Source organism: Topomyia yanbarensis, chromosome 3 (assembly GCF_030247195.1).
Source record: "Topomyia yanbarensis strain Yona2022 chromosome 3, ASM3024719v1, whole genome shotgun sequence".
Taxonomy (NCBI): Eukaryota; Metazoa; Arthropoda; class Insecta; order Diptera; family Culicidae; genus Topomyia; species Topomyia yanbarensis.
In genome coordinates this window covers 318,449,111-318,469,404 of record NC_080672.1, presented here as the reverse complement: position 1 = coordinate 318,469,404, position 20,294 = coordinate 318,449,111, and the positions used below count along the sequence as shown (strand labels likewise).

Below are 20,294 nucleotides of genomic sequence, written 5' to 3'. Positions count from 1 at the left end.
TAATAAAGTATGATTAAGTATGAGCTGAAAATCACTGGTGTTGGTTCATTGTTGAAGAGGTATCACATATCACGATCCGATTGATGAACTGGTTGCTATCATCATCACGCTCCCGTCGGTGAATGCAATGTTGGGAATGCCTTCCTAAGGAGGAAAATAGGTGGATTATTAAGGTTATAGGAAAATTAGTAAGAATTAAGGTTTTATGAGATGGGTAAGAAATATAAACATGCATAAAAATTATCGTAAAAATCGACAATGGTAGATCCTTTGTGTCAGGCTGACTTAAACTTTGAAATGCATTTTAATGTCGAAATTTGCAGTACTTTATACCTATCAAATCGTAAACGCTTTTAAAAATATTCAAACCAGACTTTTATGATCTCTAAATGGAATAGCAAAAGGGTAATTCATAAATTACGTTGTGCTTCCGTCGCACCTCTTTCTTCTGCTCTATCTCAGAGCCTCGCTTGGTTCATGGAGTGGTTCGACCTATGAGCTTTGGTTTAACTCTCGACTCTTCTCTTGCTTGGTGTTTCCATCTATGTACGTCGCCGTTTGGCTCTCGTCCCCGTGAGCGGTTTAGGTGCTGATTCATTGAGCCATTTAGCTCATGTTTCCGTGAGTCATTCAGCTCCGGCCTTATCACGATCTACTTGGATAGTCCCCAACGATGAACTCACACCCCTTCGACCGATAGTTCCCCGACGGAGGAATTTCTCCCGACACCGATACCCGCTTCCTTGAGCCATTTTGCTCCCAGCTTTAGCGAGATAAACTCGGATATTATCCTACTCTGACTGAGAGTTCCCCGGTAACGGAATTTCTCTCTGTACCGGTGTTTGTCTCGTGAGCCAATTAGCTCCCCTTTTCGTCACGATTCTGTCGGGTAGTCTACGGCGGCGAATCTACCTTACCGTGAATTCCCCGGCGGTAGATTGCTCCCGACCCGATATACCTTGCTGTGAGCCATTTAGCTCCCCGCTTCGTTGACTTGGTCTAGTCACCGGCGGTGGAGCTAGCCTACTCAACGGGCCAGCCAGTAGGTTCTGAGGTCCATCCAGCGATTCCGGGTGGAGCGTAGCTACCGGCGCCCCAACGACCCACTGCTAGCTATTCGACACGGTCTATTCGGTCTAATCCCCGAGGGTGGGTCTAGCCTACTCACGAGCTACCCGGTAGGGTGTCGAGGTCGGTCCGGCGATTCCGGTGAAGCCTGACGTCCGGTTCACTGGCGCCCCGGCGACCCTAACCTTGTGCTATATGGCGTACTACTCAACTGGTCCCCGGCGATGGACCTAGTCTACACCGTCGGAGAGTTCCCCGGCGGCGGAATTTCTCAAGAAACTCGATTAGTGGTTTCCCGGAGGCGTTCTAGCCAGTGGTGCTACTTTGTTGGTCCCATCGCCACTTCCTCTGCAGCTGGGAGAGTATAGTCGTAACCACTCTGTTGACAGTGTGCCAGATACGCTCGTCGCGGCATATCTCTTCGACGATATTGTCCACTATCACACCAGGCATACCCCTTCGGACTTCCTCGAATCTACGGCATTCGAAGACTACATGTTCCGGCGTCTCTTGCACGTTCACACACTCCGGGCAAAGGGGTGACGAAGCGTCTCCAAACCGATGCAGGTACTTCGGGAAGCATCCGTGCCCTGACAAAAACTGCGTCAAATGGAAGTTCACCTCTCCATGTTTTCTATGTACCCAATTTGAGATGAGTCGATGGGTCCACCTTCCTTTCTCCGCGTTGGCCCACTCTTGCTGCTACTTAGCCAACGAGTCCACTCGGACCAGTCTCCTTGCATTACGTTAATTTCTCCGCTGGTAGCATTCCACGTCCTCAGCCAGAGTGATGCACATGAGAATCATCCCGGCAATTACACATACCACCTCCGACGATATCGTTCTGTACGCACTCGCGACACGAACAGCCATTAGGCGAAACGTGCTTGTCAACTTCGTCCGGTTCCGCTTTGAGTTCAGCGCAGCAGCCCAGGCCGGTACTCCATACCTCAGTATTGAGGATGAGACACCCGCCAGGAGACGTCTCGTGCAGCCTCTTGCTCCTCCATGATTCGGCATGATCCTTGCCAATGCGTTAGTTGTACTCGCAGCCTTCTCACATACATAGTCGACATGGCTGTTGTAATTTAACCGATCGTCGACCATCACACCCAGGTGCTTCAGCGCACGCATCGATGGGATGGACTGTCCCCCGACGCTGATCTCGACACGCTGGATTTTTTTCAGTTGCTGACCAGCATTACCTTAGTCTTGTGATGAGCCAGCTGCAATTTGACTTCAGCCATCCAGGTTTCCACGATGTCTATTGTCTCTGCCGTCAACATCTCCACCTTCTCAAGGGTCTCGCCGGTTATCGTCATGGCAACATCATTTGCAAAACCGACGATCTCAACTCCTCTGGGCAGTTCCAGTGTAAACACTCCATTGTACATTATATTCCAGAGCGTTGGGCCGAGTTGGGAGCCTTGAGGTACTCCCGCCGTGACCCTAATCGACCTCATCCCGATGTTCGTTTCGTAGACCAGTACTCGGTTCTGGAAGTTCTTCAAGTCGATCGTGACCACGGCGCAGTAGCGGTTTCCCCTTCTCTTTTGCTTCGACGCTTTCTCCGCGCTCTCGATGACGCTCTCGATGACGTTCTCACTTTCAGCGTAGGTCGTCAGCCTCTTGAGGATGACCCTTTCCAGAAATTTACCAAGAGTATCCAGCAGCATATAGGCCGATACGATGCTGGATCTCCTGGTGGTTTCCCAGGTTTTGGCAGCAACACCAGTAGCCAGAAGTAGCCATCGTCCAGAAATTTCTCTAGGACTATCCTGAACATGTCCGGAAACGCCAGGATCGCAGTCTTCAGTGCCACGTTGGGGATACCATCCGGACCAGGAGCTTTCTTCACTTTCAGCCCTTTTGCCACAATAAGGGGGACATTTTGGCTGGCGTCATTGGACCCTTGATCCTTGCCATAACGACACGATATGCATTGCCCCAGGCGTTTAGATATGCAGCCCGGAGGATGCTGAGCCTTTCATTCCACCAGTACGCCGGACGCCGGTAGTTCCTCGGCTCCATTTTCCTCGGCATTGTTACATCGCATGCCCTAGCTACTGTTTCTGACAGCTCATCGGCGCTCGGAATTGGAGTGACGCTGTCAGCACGAAGTGCTTCCACAAAAAGGTCCTTGTCGAAGTCCTTTATTTTCCACTACCGCTCGCCAGTCCTCACTCTCCGCGTTACAGTACAATTCCGCCGACCAATGGTGTAAAGGATAGCCTGGTGGTCGCTATGGGTATACTGCTCACTAACTCTCCAATTCATGTTATCCATCAGCGACGCGTTGCAGAATGTTACGTCTATGATGGATTCCCGGCCGTCTTTGCGGAATGTGCTAGCGGAACCTTCGTTGCACAGCCTTACGTCCAGCTTTGCCAGTGCTTCCAATAGGCTGTTATTTTTACAATGGAGAATACATTTACGTACTAGCCCCCAGGGACTACCTCTCGGTATTACTTTTGGGGGGATGGCTGTACTTGATGTACTCATTCACTCTAGCTCACGCGTTCATGCGTCCTGTATGAGGCTTACTTGGATGCTCTCTCTCTGTCACACCTTGATTCACTCTCTAACACTCCACATGAGGCTGACTTTCCGATAGGCTGTAACCTCTTGCGTTGGTCAGCCTGCTACCCCACTATACGGCCCAAGCGTTAAAGTCTCCTTCTAAAACAATCGGTGTTCGTCTGACTAACGAGTCAGTTAGTGCGTCCAGCATCCGATTGTACTGCTCTGTTGTCCACCTTGGGGGAGCGTAGCAGCCACAGACGAATACGCCATTGATCCTGGCGATCACGAAGCCTTCGTGTGTGCTATCCACCACCTCTTGAACAGGGAAACCGCCCATCACTTGTATTGCAGCCATACCTGTACTATCCATAACCCAGTTTCCGTTATCGTGGGGAACACGATACGGCCCTGCAATAATTGCAACGTCGCACTTCGTTTCTGTTGTCGACTGCCACAACAGTTGTTGTGCAATGTCACAATGATTGAGATTAAACTGGGTTATCTCCATCATCATCGTTGGCCTGCCTTCGCCTTTAAGTACGCAGGGCATTTGAAGCCTCCCGTCACGTGGTCGTTTCCGTCTTCCGGTTTGCAGATCAAGCACCTTGGTTGCTTCGTGCAGTCTCTAGTAACGTGCCCCTTTTCTCCGCACTTTCTGCACAATGCAGACCTGTCCTGGCCCTTGCAGTTCCTCGCCAGGTGTGCGAGGTCAAAGCATCTGAAGCATCGCTCCATCTGCTTGGAAACTCGCGGAGAGATTCTCAGCGAACACACCGACCATCCTACTTTTATCTTGCCGGTCTCCGCCAGCTTGCTGGCAGCGGCCACCGGTAGTCGAATAGCCGCCGTTTGCGTTCCTCCGTACGATTTCCCAATCCGGATCGTCGCTGGTACATCCAGTTTGTATTGCTCGATCAGTGCACGCTTCAGTTCTTCGATGGTCGTTATCTCATCTAGACCCTTGCACTCGACTACGGCTTCCTGCGACAGGGCTCACACGTTCGCTTCGCATCCCAAGGATTTAGCAACGAGCTCGCGGTGGGTCGAGCTCTTGACGGAAGAATCCTTCTTCAGCTCGTAGATCATCTCGCCCTTCTGTGTGCGCCTCGTTCTAACGACGTTCTCGCCCAACTCCTTCAGCTATGGGTCCTCTCTCACTTTCTTGAGAAGAGCGGCGACTTCGCTTCGACGATCAGTGCATCTCCTTTTGGCGCCTTCTGACGGGCCGAAGGTTTTCTTTCCTTCTTCTGCTCCCTTTTTTGCTCTTCCTTATTCCTCTGCTGTTTCCCGTGCTTCTCCTTCCAACCTACAACGGTACTCTAGCTTTCTCCCTGTTGGGTGTCGTCTTTTTCTTCGGCAACACCCACATCATCCTCGAGCGTCTGCTTTTTTGGGCCCGCCTGGTCTTCCGTCTCCTGGCGAGGGTCTTGTCCTCTTTGGAGTCACGGAAACTGGCGTGTTCCCCACACCAATCGGCTTCTCCTTACCCTGCTTCGGAGGGGCTAGGACGATAGTAGCCTTAGCCGACGCCTATGCTCGTTCGGCTACATCAGCCCTTCGCGTTGCCGTGTCGTACTCATTTATGGCAGACAGTAGCACCTTTCGGATTCTGATGACCAGTTCTTTTATGTCCTTATGGACATTTTTTCTTGCATTCACAAACTTGTGGAGCTCCTCCATTGAGTGCTTCGCTGCCACTACTTTTGGCTTCTGTGGGGTGTAGTTCATCCCGCTCTGCCCTGGCTGTTGTTGCGGCTGCTGCTGTTGCTGCTGCTTCTCCACCTTCTGGTCTTGCTGAATGAGTTCAGTTGCTGCTGGTGGTGACCTCACTAACTCGCCTCTGGCGAACGGATTCGCCGTGCCTGCTCCGTTTATGTTAGTTGCTTGTTTATTCTCCATTTTATTGGGTCTCTACTTTGGGCCACTATCTCCACTCGCTGCACATAGTCGCCTCTCGTGATCCCATGATTATCTATACTGCCAAAAGGCAGCAGGGAGGTTATTCAAGGATTGACACTATCCTTCATGGAGAGTAGTGTTCAGAGCCGGATCGGCGTAAATCGGGAATACTCCAACCGAACCTAGTACCATCAACCAAATTTTATTGGGACGGAGGCAGCCATGCTGTTAGCCCACTCGCCATTTCAGGTCGGTGTCATCCTTCCTTACTCAGGGAGTAGAACAGCACGCCTGTCAGCCCAAAGTCGCCGTCCTATTCGAAATCCGTGTCTTGTCCGTTGTCGTTCTAAAGTGCAAAACTCGCAAAATGATTATTTTGGCCAGCTTTTCACAGTTCTGGGCCACTGTGCGGTGCCGCTCTGCATCTCAACTCACCATGAATCATAGTTAGATGCAACAACAATTAGGAAAATCCCTCGTTATATATTTTATTTATCGCACTTACCGTCCCGTCGAGTTTATCCTCCATGTCCGATTGTGTCATTCGCTTGAAAAATTGGCGCTAAAAAAATGTTTATATTTAGTCACTGATAAGCGCTAGCCCCGAATCATATCTATACTCACTTTGTACAGAACATACGTGATAGCTGTGAGAACGGCCATTCCCAGTACAACGGATGTTATGTAGATCCAAAGGGGCACGACCGCAGCAATGTTTCTATACAGCACTAAGCTGCCAGCGTTGGTTAGCAGAATCTCCTCAGCCGGGACGTCGAAGGCGAACGTGACGTAGAGCGATAATTTCTCCACATCATTCGTCATCAGCTGAATCATTGACTGGGGGAAAAGTTCCATGTTTATGTCAATACGAATGGGTTCACTGTTTACGACAAGGTCGTCTAGTAAGATCGACACATTTTTGCAGATAATGCCAGCGGTTTCACAAGTAATTGTGGTTCCTTTTTTGTTCAGTAGAAATCGATCCTGAGAGCCGTATGTTTCGATAAATAATCTCGATGTATTGGTTTTTGGAAGTTTTGCTAACATCTGTTCGGATGTCTGGATTACTTTTTCTTTTTGGGAAACCTACGTGAAACGAAATTACCATTAAACGATAGGAATAACTTCAAACACAAATTACTGAACCTTCAAGCTATCCACATTCCAACTGTTGAATATTATATTCGATTTTTGACCAATAAAACCAACTGGAATAAATATATGCACTGGTGTTCTCTCCAAATTACTTGGGCCAAAGTTCAGTATATACAATCTATTTTGAACTGATGCATTCGAATTTCGGACATCCAGATTTATATGTGATGGATTGTAGGATCTGTAAAGAAAATAGACTAACTTATAAGGTCAGTTATTAAAGCACTTTAGTGACGCACCCTATTGTTTCTAAATGACTTAGTCTTATTAGTCGGATAAGACTTAGTATTTCATTATCCTCGCCAATCGTTTCGTTTCCATCGCTAAATAATCGTCCCTGAATTTCCAACCGATTACCAGTCAATTTAGTACTATCCAGTGTCACATTGACAAATACAGTCAAACCTTCCCTGACCGCTTGCCCGTAGTTGATCATACAGTTCAGCCCGGCGGCAGCCACTTCACAAAAGTCCATTTTCTTTAGGAAGCTAACGTTTTGAGAGAATTCAAGTTCTAATACCGTTCCGTAGGCAGGTTCACCACAGTTGCGAATGTCGAAGGCGATCTCCATAGTGCGGCTACTGTTTAACACAAATGGAGTTTCGAAGTTACGAAAAGTCCTTCGTAGTTTCAGATCAGTAGCACAAATATCTCGCTTACAGTCCGGTTTAAAAATGATTTTTCGTTCGATGGGGGTCTTTATTTCGGGATGCTGATCCTGTACCACACAGTGGTCACAAAATATCTGCCCGGCGGTATTCTGGTTGATTATTTCGTATCGTAAATCCAATCGAATCGGCGAGCTTAGCTGGTAGAAAGATGCTCTAACTGATATGTTCAAGTTGATGCAGTTTTGTATTTGCGAAATTGGTACTATCTTTGAGAAGTGTGATGAGCCGTTTTGAAACGTGGCACGCCGGAGAGTTGCATCTAGTGTAAGGTTTATTCGGAAATCTGTAAAATGATTGATTTATTGAGGTCCTTGTGTAATTGCTTGCCTGATAATCTCACCATAACTGGAATGCCCTTTGAATGATGTAAAAGTCTCGAAAAAGTAACAAATTTCGACGGAACAGGTGTCTTTGATGAGATCTACCGCATCGGAGTGTGTTGTGGCATTGTTTATGGCAATGAAACTTTTCGAAACGGTCATATTTACTATCGGACGAATGAGTGGATAGGTTTTAAACAGATAAACCTTGTCTTCAGTTGGTGCTCCAACAGCGACATCATTATAGAAATTCCCATCCACGTCCATACCTCTGGCAATCGCAGCGCCAAACATCGCTGGGAGCTGCGAACTGCTAGAACTTTTCAATATCTGAACTGGTTTGGGCTGTAGTCCGCCGGGACTACCGTGGAAAATATAAACCGATCCGTTTTCTTCGAATGGTGCTCCAACGGCGATATCTGAGAATGAATTGCTTTTGAATCGAGATTTCTAATGATTTTAACGTGTTTAACGTGTGTTAATGATTTTAACGTGTTGTTTCTTATGATTTTAACGTGTCTGTATAACGCACTCCTGTTTTTAACGATGTAAGTGTGTAGTATCATGCCTATTGTTTGATTTTGACATTTGCTCTTCAGTTATGAAAATGGCATTAAAGCAAGAAAAGTAATGGAGCCAAGTTTTTCTCGAGCATCACGAAAATCAGAATCACTCGCACGCACAGCTGGCGAAATTGTTGTGAGTAAATCATCTCTCACCAACATAATAAAAGTGTTCAAAAGACGTTTGTCGACTGCCAGGAAGTCCGGATCGGGAGGAAATCAAAAACCGGAACCCGCCAAATCTACGAAACGAGTGACCAACTGTTTCAAGCGGAACCCTAGCCTCTCTGTCCGAAATGTCGCATGTTTTTGAAAACTCAATCGACTCACCCCTGATTGGATTTCTAATCGCACCAGGAGTATTTGATTCAAATTTGAAGCAAATCGGATGCGTCTAGGTACCGGACCAACGTGCCTGAAGTTTGTATGAGATTTTTCGACAAATTACATGAAGAAAACCCACTAGCTCGCATATTCGCCGTTAGGTGGCACTGTATGCATCGTATTATCAGTGTAAGTGAAAATAAGAAAGATAATTTAATTGTCTATAACTTTGTCGAGGACTGCTCGTCAATCCGGCTTTGTTAAAAGAAATTATTTTTAACGAAATGATGTCTGAGTCAGTTTTGCATGGGGCCTAGCAGTGCATGGTTGTGTATCAATACACGATTCCCACGAACTATATATTTTTGTGAAATAATGGTTAGATTTATGTTATGTTTTGCTTAAAAAAATTAGTTTCTGTGACCGCATAGAGGGCGCATATTACATACCCGTTAGGCCCATTCCACGCTTTTCTAAATTTTCCTCCTTCAACTCCTTGCTCTTTCTTGAGTATAATCGCTCTTAATATTGCAAAATGTTTCACAACTTCCAGTCCCTTGCTAATTAAAATATGAGTCATTCCACGCGAAGTGATCAAGGCACGTGTAATCGACCTTCGCGGATTTCAACCAAATTTTGAGGAATTGTTCATCTAGGGCCAATATATAAAAACCCAATTTTTTGTGTCAATTGAACCACCCCTTGGGACATGGGAGCACCCCCCGTTTTGGCAAATTGCCAAAACCCTTGACTTTTATTTGATCATATATCCGGTTCTATTTACTTTAGAATCAAACCGCAAGATGGCTTTTAAAAAAATGTTCAAGGAATCAATTGAATCAATTGAATTGAAGAAAATTGTTCAAGGAATAGATAAAATAGGCAGCGCTGCCAACTATGCGATTTTTTCAGTTAAATATTAAAAGGTTATTTTTCTCTCAATACCTATGTTTTAATTTTGAAAATTCTAATGCCATCGTGTTCCTCAGACATTTTTACATAAAAAAACACTTATAATCTCAATATAATTTGAGCGGATCCTGAGATACACCGTTTTGAAGAGAAAAAACCGCAATTTTCCATATAAAATCGCAAGCGCACAACACTAAAAAACCAACTTGAGTATTCTGAGTTCAAGCTTAATTTTTCGTAAAGTAGACGAGAAATGATAAAAAACTACGTTTTTGGTTTGCTTCTAGCAGATCAGGGTCGATTTTTATGACCGCTTAAAGATTTTCTCAATTTTGGCCAACAAACATGGATTTTTCTATGAGAAAATGCGAGTTTTTCTCTTCAAAACGGTATATCTCAGGATGCGCTTATATTATATTGAGTTGTTAAGTGTTTTTTTATGTAAAAATGTCTGAGGAACGCGATGGCATTAGAATTTTCAAAATTAAAATATATGTATTGAGAGAAAAATTAACTTTTAATATTTAACTGAAAAAATCGCATAGTTGGCTGCACTGCCACCAAAAATTAATATTTTTTCTAGATTTCTTGAACAATTTTGTTCAAGCCATCTTGCGGTTTGATTCTAGTGTAAATAGAACCGAAGATATGATCAAAAGAAAATCAAGGGTTTTGGCAATTTGCCAAAACTGGGGGTGCTCTCATGACCCGAAGGGTGGTTCAATTGACACAAAAATATAAGGTTTTTATATATTGGCCCTAGATGAACAATTCCTCTAAATTTGGTTCAAATTCGTGAAGATCGATTTCAAGTTTGAATCTTTTTTTTGATCACTTCGCGTGTCCATATGTATTGCGATCACAGTCCGTCTTTGTGCTGCTTTTCCGTATACGTTGGAGCTTTGTGAGTCGAAAGTTGGATAGCAGGAAACGGGTCCTACCGCTGAGAACGAACAAAAGTTTTGATAGAATCTGTATAAATCTATGTAATGTATTGAAAAGCTGTATAAAAGCTGTATAATGTTGCCTGACTTTATGTTGACAAACGGTGATGAGTGATAAATCCAAGATGGCGAGATAGAAGAAAATGTATCTTTCGTGCGTATGCTGATTGAACTCAAAAACAAATCTTTCTATATCGGGCTCAAGTTTAACTTTCAAATGCAACATGTTACTGTACTGAAAACATATCCAAAAGAAAGCTGCAAAAAGTTGCAAATTCAAACACAAAATTCTGTAGAAAACCCGTGTTTTTAAATGAAATATTCTTTTATATCGAAAGTTTTACGTCAAGCAGCATTAATGCATTTAGGAATATTATGCGTTTTACTGTCATCCAAAATTTTCTAGAAGAGATCTAAGTGATTAAATCTGATCTTGCAAAGAAAACTAAAAAAATAATAATTTTAGTGCATAATCATAATCGCAGAGAGCGGACGTAGCGTGGTTGGTAAATCGATTGCCTTGTACGCAGCTAACCTGGGTTCGGTTCCCAGCCCCGCACATAGGGTTAGAGCTTTTTCTTAAAAAAATGAAATTTCTCTAACCCGAAAAGGAGGTGAAAGTCTTTAACCCTTTGCAACGCGAATTTTTTTATTATTGCTGTTATTTTTAACTTTATATAGGTTTTCGGAGTCGCTGATTCTGATTTTGACCTCTAAAATATAAAATTCAATATGGCGGATCCAATGCTTGCTTGGCTGCAAGTTTTATGCTCATTGTAACGAAATTCGCAAATATCGTATCTGTTATCAGAGTCGTTATCAGCGACCTCAAAAACCACATGATCCATTTTTTTTGCTATTTGAGAAGTTATCTCTGTCTCTTAGAATCTTTTATAAACCAACATAAAAAATAACAATTTTCCATGCTGTGACAATTTTTTTTTTCGAAAAAACTGATCTACGGAAAATTCTGCAAAAAATCTATCATTTAGTTCAATGTTTAAGATGCTTGCAAAAACAATTTTAGTTCTCTAGGACTTTTAGTTTAGACACAGTCGAATTTATTGTAAAAAACGAAATTTTCGAGCTTTAATTGTTTATAACTAATAAGTAATTAACAAATTGACATAATTTTTTGTGCAAGTTGTACTACTTACATCCCTAAGAGTTGATTAGAAGAAAGAATTCTTATTTATATGGTAATGCTGACTTGAAATCTAATAAAAACTTAGGAGAAGTAGGTGGGACGTATACGTTCCACTGCGTCGCAAAGGGTTATGGTTAAAACATCTATAATAGAAACAAAAAAACATTTAATCCAACAACTCTACCTTGCCTATAAAAAAATATAGATAAATCATCTCTTTAGCAAAGTTAAACCAAATTAATGGTTATAAAACTTTACAGAAGAATTTTTTTTATTGTTTAATAAAAAACGTTATTGAAAACAGTTTATAACACCTTAATAATAATTGAGGTGTCTATCCAAAATATACGTAAAGAAATTCTATAAAACTTTTCTGAAGACACCAAAGCACCAAAACGTAACTGGATGCCAGTAATCATTTATGACCGTCTTTTTTTAAATTTTGAAGCATAATGTCTCGGCTCGAGACACGCGTCTCAGGTAGGATCCTTTTCATGGCATTATACACGTTCCCACAATGCTTCGCGTTGCACTGTACATGTGTACAGATCTCGAGAACGTATTTCGCAATTTGGTTTGTAAAGGCATCGCAGACTAATCGTGAGTTATCAAACAACCATACAAACGGGTGAAAAACGAAAAATATTGGTCAAATTTGTTAATGTCACATTTTAGTCGGCCATGTTGGAATTGATATTTTTAATTTCTTTTAATTTCGATACATTTTAACTGAAATTCGTGTTTATAAATCACAAAACCTTTTTGCCTTTCTCATATAAAAGGTTATACAATCACTCTGAAAATCGTCAACATAATCCCGGCCCGGTTGGCCGAGTGTCATGTTCCATTCGACTTAGATCGGATGTCGGAGTCAGTATATGTATGTATGTGTCTAGGTGTCGAAAATGTCACTAATTTTTCTCAGAGATGGCTAGACCGATTTGCACAATTTTAGTCTCAAATTCTACCATACCCTGCTATTGAATTTTGTGTCAATCGGAATTCCGGTTTCGGAGTTGTGGGTTGAAGAGTGCGGCCACACAACAATTTTCCATAAAGACGATTTCCACTATGATATCGAAATGATGTAAAATTTAAAATGGGTGCAAAATTACTTGGATTTGCCAATCTAGATCACTAATGACAAATCCGCTTTGGCTACCTACGATGGTTCCTTAGTCCATAGAGGCAGTTACTGAATAATGTTCAAAGGGAGGAAAATTTAAAAATCGAATTTCTGTTTTTGATGCCTATCATCTTTAAAATGCATGAAACGTTGACATTTGGTGTAAACTCAAAAAAAAAATTGACAAAAATTGACTTTTTTTGGATTTTGACACAATTTTGCCTTTCTCATGTTATGCAATCACTCTGAAAACCGTCAACCTAATCCTGGCCAATTTTTTTTAATGAGATATGGTTTTTGGATTTTACCAGGGGTGTAGCTAGGAGTGTATGGAGAGGGGTTAAACCCCTCTTTCAATACCCTATTTTTAACGCCCCTCAGATCACCCCGGGTTCAAAGTTTGAGATCGTACCATTACGTCAAATTTGAAGTTTTTTACCCATTCTTAGGTCATTTCTTCAACATATTTAGTTTACTTAAGAACCTTACTATTAATTTTGTGTTTCAGATCGATCCTGAGGCAGCAGGCATTACGTAGTTTTGGAATTCCACGGAATTCCTACCTTGGCAGAACGTCACCACCATTTTGTTTCTTCGTCGTTTAAAAAAAATGAAGAAGAAAATATAAGCTTTTTGAATCCTAAAACTGTTTTCTTTCTACGTCTTTCTCAGCCCACGAAAAATCCAAATTTTGCTTACTTTTTTGTCAATTAAATGAGGACCTCCCCTTAAAAAAATTGCAAGTTGTTCTTATGTAGAGAAAAGCTAACTGAACTAACGCGCCACCGCACTCTCCAGGTGATTTATTTGATTAATTTTAACCGTAATGAGGTTGATAATTTAAAAGTATTGTACAATGCATGCTTTATGTTCCACGTGCGGGAATATTATAGACGACATGGGGGTAGAATTCAAAATCTGACCCAGTCTCGTCGATGCCAAGGCTACGGCTACTGCATTAAACATTGTCATTTATATTCCAAGTGTTTGATTTGTGGCGATAATTCGCTTGTTTGTCCAGTGAAAGAAACCACAGAAAGTTTCAAATGTGCTAATTGTAGTGGAAGCCATAAATCGAATATCTTGGCATGTCCTATTCGAGAAAAAAATAAATTCTCGAGAATTATATTTTTTTTTCCTATTCGAGAAAAAAATATAATTCTCGTAGCAACAAATCAAAACGGTAACCTAATTCAGGTACATTTCATCAAAAAATGTTTAAACATGTCCGCTTCAATATAGAAATACACTTCTCTACCTATTCAAGCATCTTCTATCTCCGTCATACCATCCTATAATGCTGCGTCATCTTCCACTTCCTTTGCTCCATTCGATCTGGGTAGCATTACGGAAGAAACGTTGATTTTTTTGCAGCAATCAATGGTTCAATTGATGACTGCCATGCTAAATTATACCTAGCCATTTATAAAACGTGCGAAGATGAATTTTTCAAGTTCTTGGGGGTAATTAAACTGCATATTGCCGTTTTTAAAACCAAATATTAAATTGAAGAGAAATTATAATTTTGTTATTATTTGTAATTGAAGAGTAATTCTAATGTTTTATTATGTTATTTGATTTTATCGAATTGTTGGATTAGGCGGAGGAACCGCAATAGCGATTAACCGCAAAATCAAACATCGCACATTGCCTGCTTCTAGCATTAAGGTGATCGAGTGTTTGGATATTGACGTTGAAACTGATCTTGGTGTCATTTTCATTGCTGCCATGTATCTGCCTTTACGATGCACTGGCGCGCAAACTAATTCTTTGAAAGGATTACCAGATATCGGATCCTGGAATAATGCTGACGGGAATTCCATTATATATTAAAAATAATTTTAATAATGATCATGATTTACAAAATAAATCTGACATGGATACATTACAAAATTTTGACAGCGCCGCTTGTTGAGTGGTAGGCGTGACCGCTACTTAAGTATTCTTCAAAATTCCTACTGAAAAAAATCACTTGACTGTTAAAGCATATTATATCTTAATAGTAATTAAACGAATTATATGATTCGTTTAATTACTATTAACATATGTTTTGCAGCAATAGTTATGACAACTGAAACTGTATTGAACTAGAAATGTAATGTAAACTAAACTAAATTCTGATCAAAGACAAAATTAAACAAAGAGTAAAATAAAAGAATTTCGACTGCAAGTTCAAGCTCGACTTTCGATGAAAAGTCAACTCACACCGATTTTAAATCAATAATAACTTTCAATCATCGATTCATCAATATTTTACTTTACACGGTGACTTCTTGCTTTTGTGACCATAATATAAATAATCGTAAAAATTACCCATGGGTTGCTTTTGTATAGACCGTGTTATTTTTCAGTTTTATTAAATTGTTAAAAAATGAAAAGGCAATAAAATAGCCAATATTGATTTTGGAGAAGTAAAGTATGCAAAGTTTTTACATACAATCATTGAATTCTGAGAGGTTCCAGTCTATGCGTCTATAAACATTTCTTTTGAATATTTTTGATGGACTCACACTTAGATTTTTACTATTAAAACACTGACTTTTATCGCTCACAAATACTTACCATTGAATCCGTCGAAATTTATATCACCAATTGAAATTATAGAGTAACCAAATTGCCCACTTCCAACGTACTTGGATGTCAGCAGAGAATATTGTTTCAGCTGAAGCACTCCACGGTCGTCTATTCCCTTATTCACAAAGACAAAAACTGCCCCTTCATCGTTGATCGAATCACCCGAATAAAAAGGTGCTCCAACAAGCACATCTGTAAGCCCATCGCCATCGATATCTTCAGTACACAGTGAATAGCCAAAGTAGTCTATTTTAGTACTGTCACCAATGAGAACTTGGTGCAACTCCATCTCCGCTCTCAATCGTGAGGTCATTACTTTTTCGAAAAGAAAAACTTTACCAGGCTCACCATTGTATCTAGGAGCACTAACTAAATAAATTGTTTTGTTTTGTACCACCATTGAGTTGACACTGTATCCAAAGTATCCGTTCTTCTCCAGCTTTTCACTGGTCAAATATGCACCCGTCTGTAGATCACCACTGTAGACCATCACTGATCCAGTGTAGTTACAATTAGGTAGCCCAGTTACAACCTCCAATCTGTCATCCGCTTGTCGAAGCAAATGCACTGAAAACCCCTCTAGCGCTGTATCGAATGCGAAACTCTCTGTGAATAGAACAGTTTACTTGTTTTAATAATCGTATCACATCCGTTGCAAAATGCAACTAATTACGGTGTTGATAGTTGAACGCCTGCCGCTGGACGCGTGTCGTTCCATTCACTCTCGTGTAGCAAGACCCCGTCATTGCATACTGCTGATCGATGTCTTTGATCATTCTCGGAGCGCACGCAACCAGTTCTTCGCCGTTCCGCATTCCATCGAGACTAGCGCCAAAATACTGACCAGATTTAAGGATCGTACTTTCGAATCCACCACCATCCAAAGCAGGATACTGCTCACAAAATCCCGAACGAATATCACACTTGAAAAGCACTCCCGGTTCATTGATCGTGGTATGTCGCCTTGAACTAGACTGCGCTCTGGGTGCTCCGATGAGGATACCGTCCCTTGTCAAATGCACGGTCAGGCCGAAATATGAGCTTCGTATTTTTGGAAAATGTACCTGACCCGCGGGTTCACTGAAAATCACATTCGGCACTGGTGAAATATTGTAAGCAGTGGTAACTCGTTCACCAACGACGGCTGCAAGCACCGTAATCACTAGCGCCAAGCGATGCGTCATCACGAGGGACGGTTGTGTGTTTAACGCGTTTCTTACTACTGCTGAACCAAAGCTGCTTGATCAAGCTATGGTCGTTGCGGTGGCACGTTTAGAATGTCACTGGACGTAAATTGTTCTACGATACTGGATTTTCGCATCGCCAAGAATTATTATTGGCAATGAGTAATACTGTTCTCCATCGAATCATAGCATTGTTGAATAGCTTGTACCACGAAAAAATGATTGATGTATGAGATGGTAGATGGCTGGTCGTTTCTCGCATTTTAAACTCCAGTTCATTCATGGGATTGGAATCCGCGAAGCAATGCAATTCAATGATCAAACTGAATGACTTGAGTAAACAGTAAAGCAGCGGTTTATGAGGAGTTATAAGTGGAGCACATAGCAATAGAACACTCGCCATATCGTATGTTCTCGAATATTCACAGAGTAAAGAGTAAAGAGTAAAGAGTAAAGAGTAAAGAGTAAAGAGTAAAGAGTAAAGAGTAAAGAGTAAAGAGTAAAGAGTAAAGAGTAAAGAGTAAAGAGTAAAGAGTAAAGAGCAAAGAGTAAAGAGTAAAGAGTAAAGAGTAAAGAGTAAAGAGTAAAGAGTAAAGAGTAAAGAGTAAAGAGTAAAGAGTAAAGAGTAAAGAGTAAAGAGTAAAGAGTAAAGAGTAAAGAGTAAAGAGTAAAGAGTAAAGAGTAAAGAGTAAAGAGTAAAGAGTAAAGAGTAAAGAGTAAAGAGTAAAGAGTAAAGAGTAAAGAGTAAAGAGTAAAGAGTAAAGAGTAAAGAGTAAAGAGTAAAGAGTAAAGAGTAAAGAGTAAAGAGTAAAGAGTAAAGAGTAAAGAGTAAAGAGTAAAGAGTAAAGAGTAAAGAGTAAAGAGTAAAGAGTAAAGAGTAAAGAGTAAAGAGTAAAGAGTAAAGAGTAAAGAGTAAAGAGTAAAGAGTAAAGAGTAAAGAGTAAAGAGTAAAGAGTAAAGAGTAAAGAGTAAAGAGTAAAGAGTAAAGAGTAAAGAGTAAAGAGTAAAGAGTAAAGAGTAAAGAGTAAAGAGTAAAGAGTAAAGAGTAAAGAGTAAAGAGTAAAGAGTAAAGAGTAAAGAGTAAAGAGTAAAGAGTAAAGAGTAAAGAGTAAAGAGTAAAGAGTAAAGAGTAAAGAGTAAAGAGTAAAGAGTAAAGAGTAAAGAGTAAAGAGTAAAGAGTAAAGAGTAAAGAGTAAAGAGTAAAGAGTAAAGAGTAAAGAGTAAAGAGTAAAGAGTAAAGAGTAAAGAGTAAAGAGTAAAGAGTAAAGAGTAAAGAGTAAAGAGTAAAGAGTAAAGAGTAAAGAGTAAAGAGTAAAGAGTAAAGAGTAAAGAGTAAAGAGTAAAGAGTAAAGAGTAAAGAGTAAAGAGTAAAGAGTAAAGAGTAAAGAGTAACGAGTAAAGAGTAAAGAGTAAAGAGTAAAGAGTAAAGAGTAAAGAGTAAAGAGTAAAGAGTAAAGAGTAAAGAGTAAAGAGTAAAGAGTAAAGAGTAAAGAGTAAAGAGTAAAGAGTAACGAGTAAAGAGTAAAGAGTAAAGAGTAAAGAGTAAAGAGTAAAGAGTAAAGAGTAAAGAGTAACGAGTAACGAGTAAAGAGTAAAGAGTAACGAGTAAAGAGTAAAGAGTAAAGAGTAAAGAGTAAAGAGTAAAGAGTAAAGAGTAAAGAGTAAAGAGTAAAGAGTAAAGAGTAAAGAGTAAAGAGTAAAGAGTAAAGAGTAAAGAGTAAAGAGTAAAGAGTAAAGAGTAAAGAGTAAAGAGTAAAGAGTAAAGAGTAAAGAGTAAAGAGTAAAGAGTAAAGAGTAAAGAGTAAAGAGTAAAGAGTAAAGAGTAAAGAGTAAAGAGTAAAGAGTAAAGAGTAAAGAGTAAAGAGTAAAGAGTAAAGAGTAAAGAGTAAAGAGTAAAGAGTAAAGAGTAAAGAGTAAAGAGTAAAGAGTAAAGAGTAAAGAGTAAAGAGTAAAGAGTAAAGAGTAAAGAGTAAAGAGTAAAGAGTAAAGAGTAAAGAGTAAAGAGTAAAGAGTAAAGAGTAAAGAGTAAAGAGTAAAGAGTAAAGAGTAAAGAGTAAAGAGTAAAGAGTAAAGAGTAAAGAGTAAAGAGTAAAGAGTAAAGAGTAAAGAGTAAAGAGTAAAGAGTAAAGAGTAAAGAGTAAAGAGTAAAGAGTAAAGAGTAAAGAGTAAAGAGTAAAGAGTAAAGAGTAAAGAGTAAAGAGTAAAGAGTAAAGAGTAAAGAGTAAAGAGTAAAGAGTAAAGAGTAAAGAGTAAAGAGTAAAGAGTAAAGAGTAAAGAGTAAAGAGTAAAGAGTAAAGAGTAAAGAGTAAAGAGTAAAGAGTAAAGAGTAAAGAGTAAAGAGTAAAGAGTAAAGAGTAAAGAGTAAAGAGTAAAGAGTAAAGAGTAAAGAGTAAAGAGTAAAGAGTAAAGAGTAAAGAGTAAAGAGTAAAGAGTAAAGAGTAAAGAGTAAAGAGTAAAGAGTAAAGAGTAAAGAGTAAAGAGTAAAGAGTAAAGAGTAAAGAGTAAAGAGTAAAGAGTAAAGAGTAAAGAGTAAAGAGTAAAGAGTAAAGAGTAAAGAGTAAAGAGTAAAGAGTAAAGAGTAAAGAGTAAAGAGTAAAGAGTAAAGAGTAAAGAGTAAAGAGTAAAGAGTAAAGAGTAAAGAGTAAAGAGTAAAGAGTAAAGAGTAAAGAGTAAAGAGTAAAGAGTAAAGAGTAAAGAGTAAAGAGTAAAGAGTAAAGAGTAAAGAGTAAAGAGTAAAGAGTAAAGAGTAAAGAGTAAAGAGTAAAGAGTAAAGAGTAAAGAGTAAAGAGTAAAGAGTAAAGAGTAAAGAGTAAAGAGTAAAGAGTAAAGAGTAAAGAGTAAAGAGTAAAGAGTAAAGAGTAAAGAGTAAAGAGTAAAGAGTAAAGAGTAAAGAGTAAAGAGTAAAGAGTAAAGAGTAAAGAGTAAAGAGTAAAGAGTAAAGAGTAAAGAGTAAAGAGTAAAGAGTAAAGAGTAAAGAGTAAAGAGTAAAGAGTAAAGAGTAAAGAGTAAAGAGTAAAGAGTAAAGAGTAAAGAGTAAAGAGTAAAGAGTAAAGAGTAAAGAGTAAAGAGTAAAGAGTAAAGAGTAAAGAGTAAAGAGTAAAGAGTAAAGAGTAAAGAGTAAAGAGTAAAGAGTAAAGAGTAAAGAGTAAAGAGTAAAGAGTAAAGAGTAAAGAGTAAAGAGTAAAGAGTAAAGAGTAAAGAGTAAAGAGTAAAGAGTAAAGAGTAAAGAGTAAAGAGTAAAGAGTAAAGAGTAAAGAGTAAAGAGTAAAGAGTAAAGAGTAAAGAGTAAAGAGTAAAGAGTAAAGAGTAAAGAGTAAAGAGTAAAGAGTAAAGAGTAAAGAGTAAAGAGTAAAGAGTAAAGAGTAAAGAGTAAAGAGTAAAGAGTAAAGAGTAAAGAGTAAAGAGTAAAGAGTAAAGAGTAAAGAGTAAAGAGTAAAGAGTAAAGAGTAAAGAGTAAAGAGTAAAGAGTAAAGAGTAAAGAGTAAAGAGTAAAGAGTAAAGAGTAAAGAGTAAAGAGTAAAGAGTAAAGAGTAAAGAGTAAAGAGTAAAGAGTAAAGAGTAAAGAGTAAAGAGTAAAGAGTAAAGAGTAAAGAGTAAAGAGTAAAGAGTAAAGAGTAAAGAGTAAAGAGTAAAGAGTAAAGAGTAAAGAGTAAAGAGTAAAGAGTAAAGAGTAAAGAGTAAAGAGTAAAGAGTAAAGAGTAAAGAGTAAAGAGTAAAGAGTAAAGAGTAAAGAGTAAAGAGTAAAGAGTAAAGAGTAAAGAGTAAAGAGTAAAGAGTAAAGAGTAAAGAGTAAAGAGTAAAGAGTAAAGAGTAAAGAGTAAAGAGTAAAGAGTAAAGAGTAAAGAGTAAAGAGTAAAGAGTAAAGAGTAAAGAGTAAAGAGTAA

At 39.7% G+C, this 20,294-nt stretch overlaps 1 protein-coding gene across 1 annotated transcript; it reads right to left on the bottom strand.

Annotated features, from left to right (window-relative positions):
* Positions 1-6: 6 nt before the first annotated feature.
* LOC131688068 (integrin alpha-PS5-like) lies at positions 7-16,410 on the bottom strand. Its single transcript, XM_058972220.1, has 8 exons — positions 15,900-16,410; positions 15,215-15,832; positions 7,657-8,055; positions 6,885-7,599; positions 6,637-6,826; positions 6,115-6,576; positions 5,996-6,052; positions 7-144 (listed from the first exon to the last, which is right to left on the bottom strand). The coding sequence occupies exons 1-8, from the start codon at positions 16,408-16,410 to the stop codon at positions 70-72; spliced, it is 3,027 nt and encodes a 1,008-aa protein (XP_058828203.1). The 3' UTR covers positions 7-69.
* Positions 16,411-20,294: the final 3,884 nt, after the last annotated feature.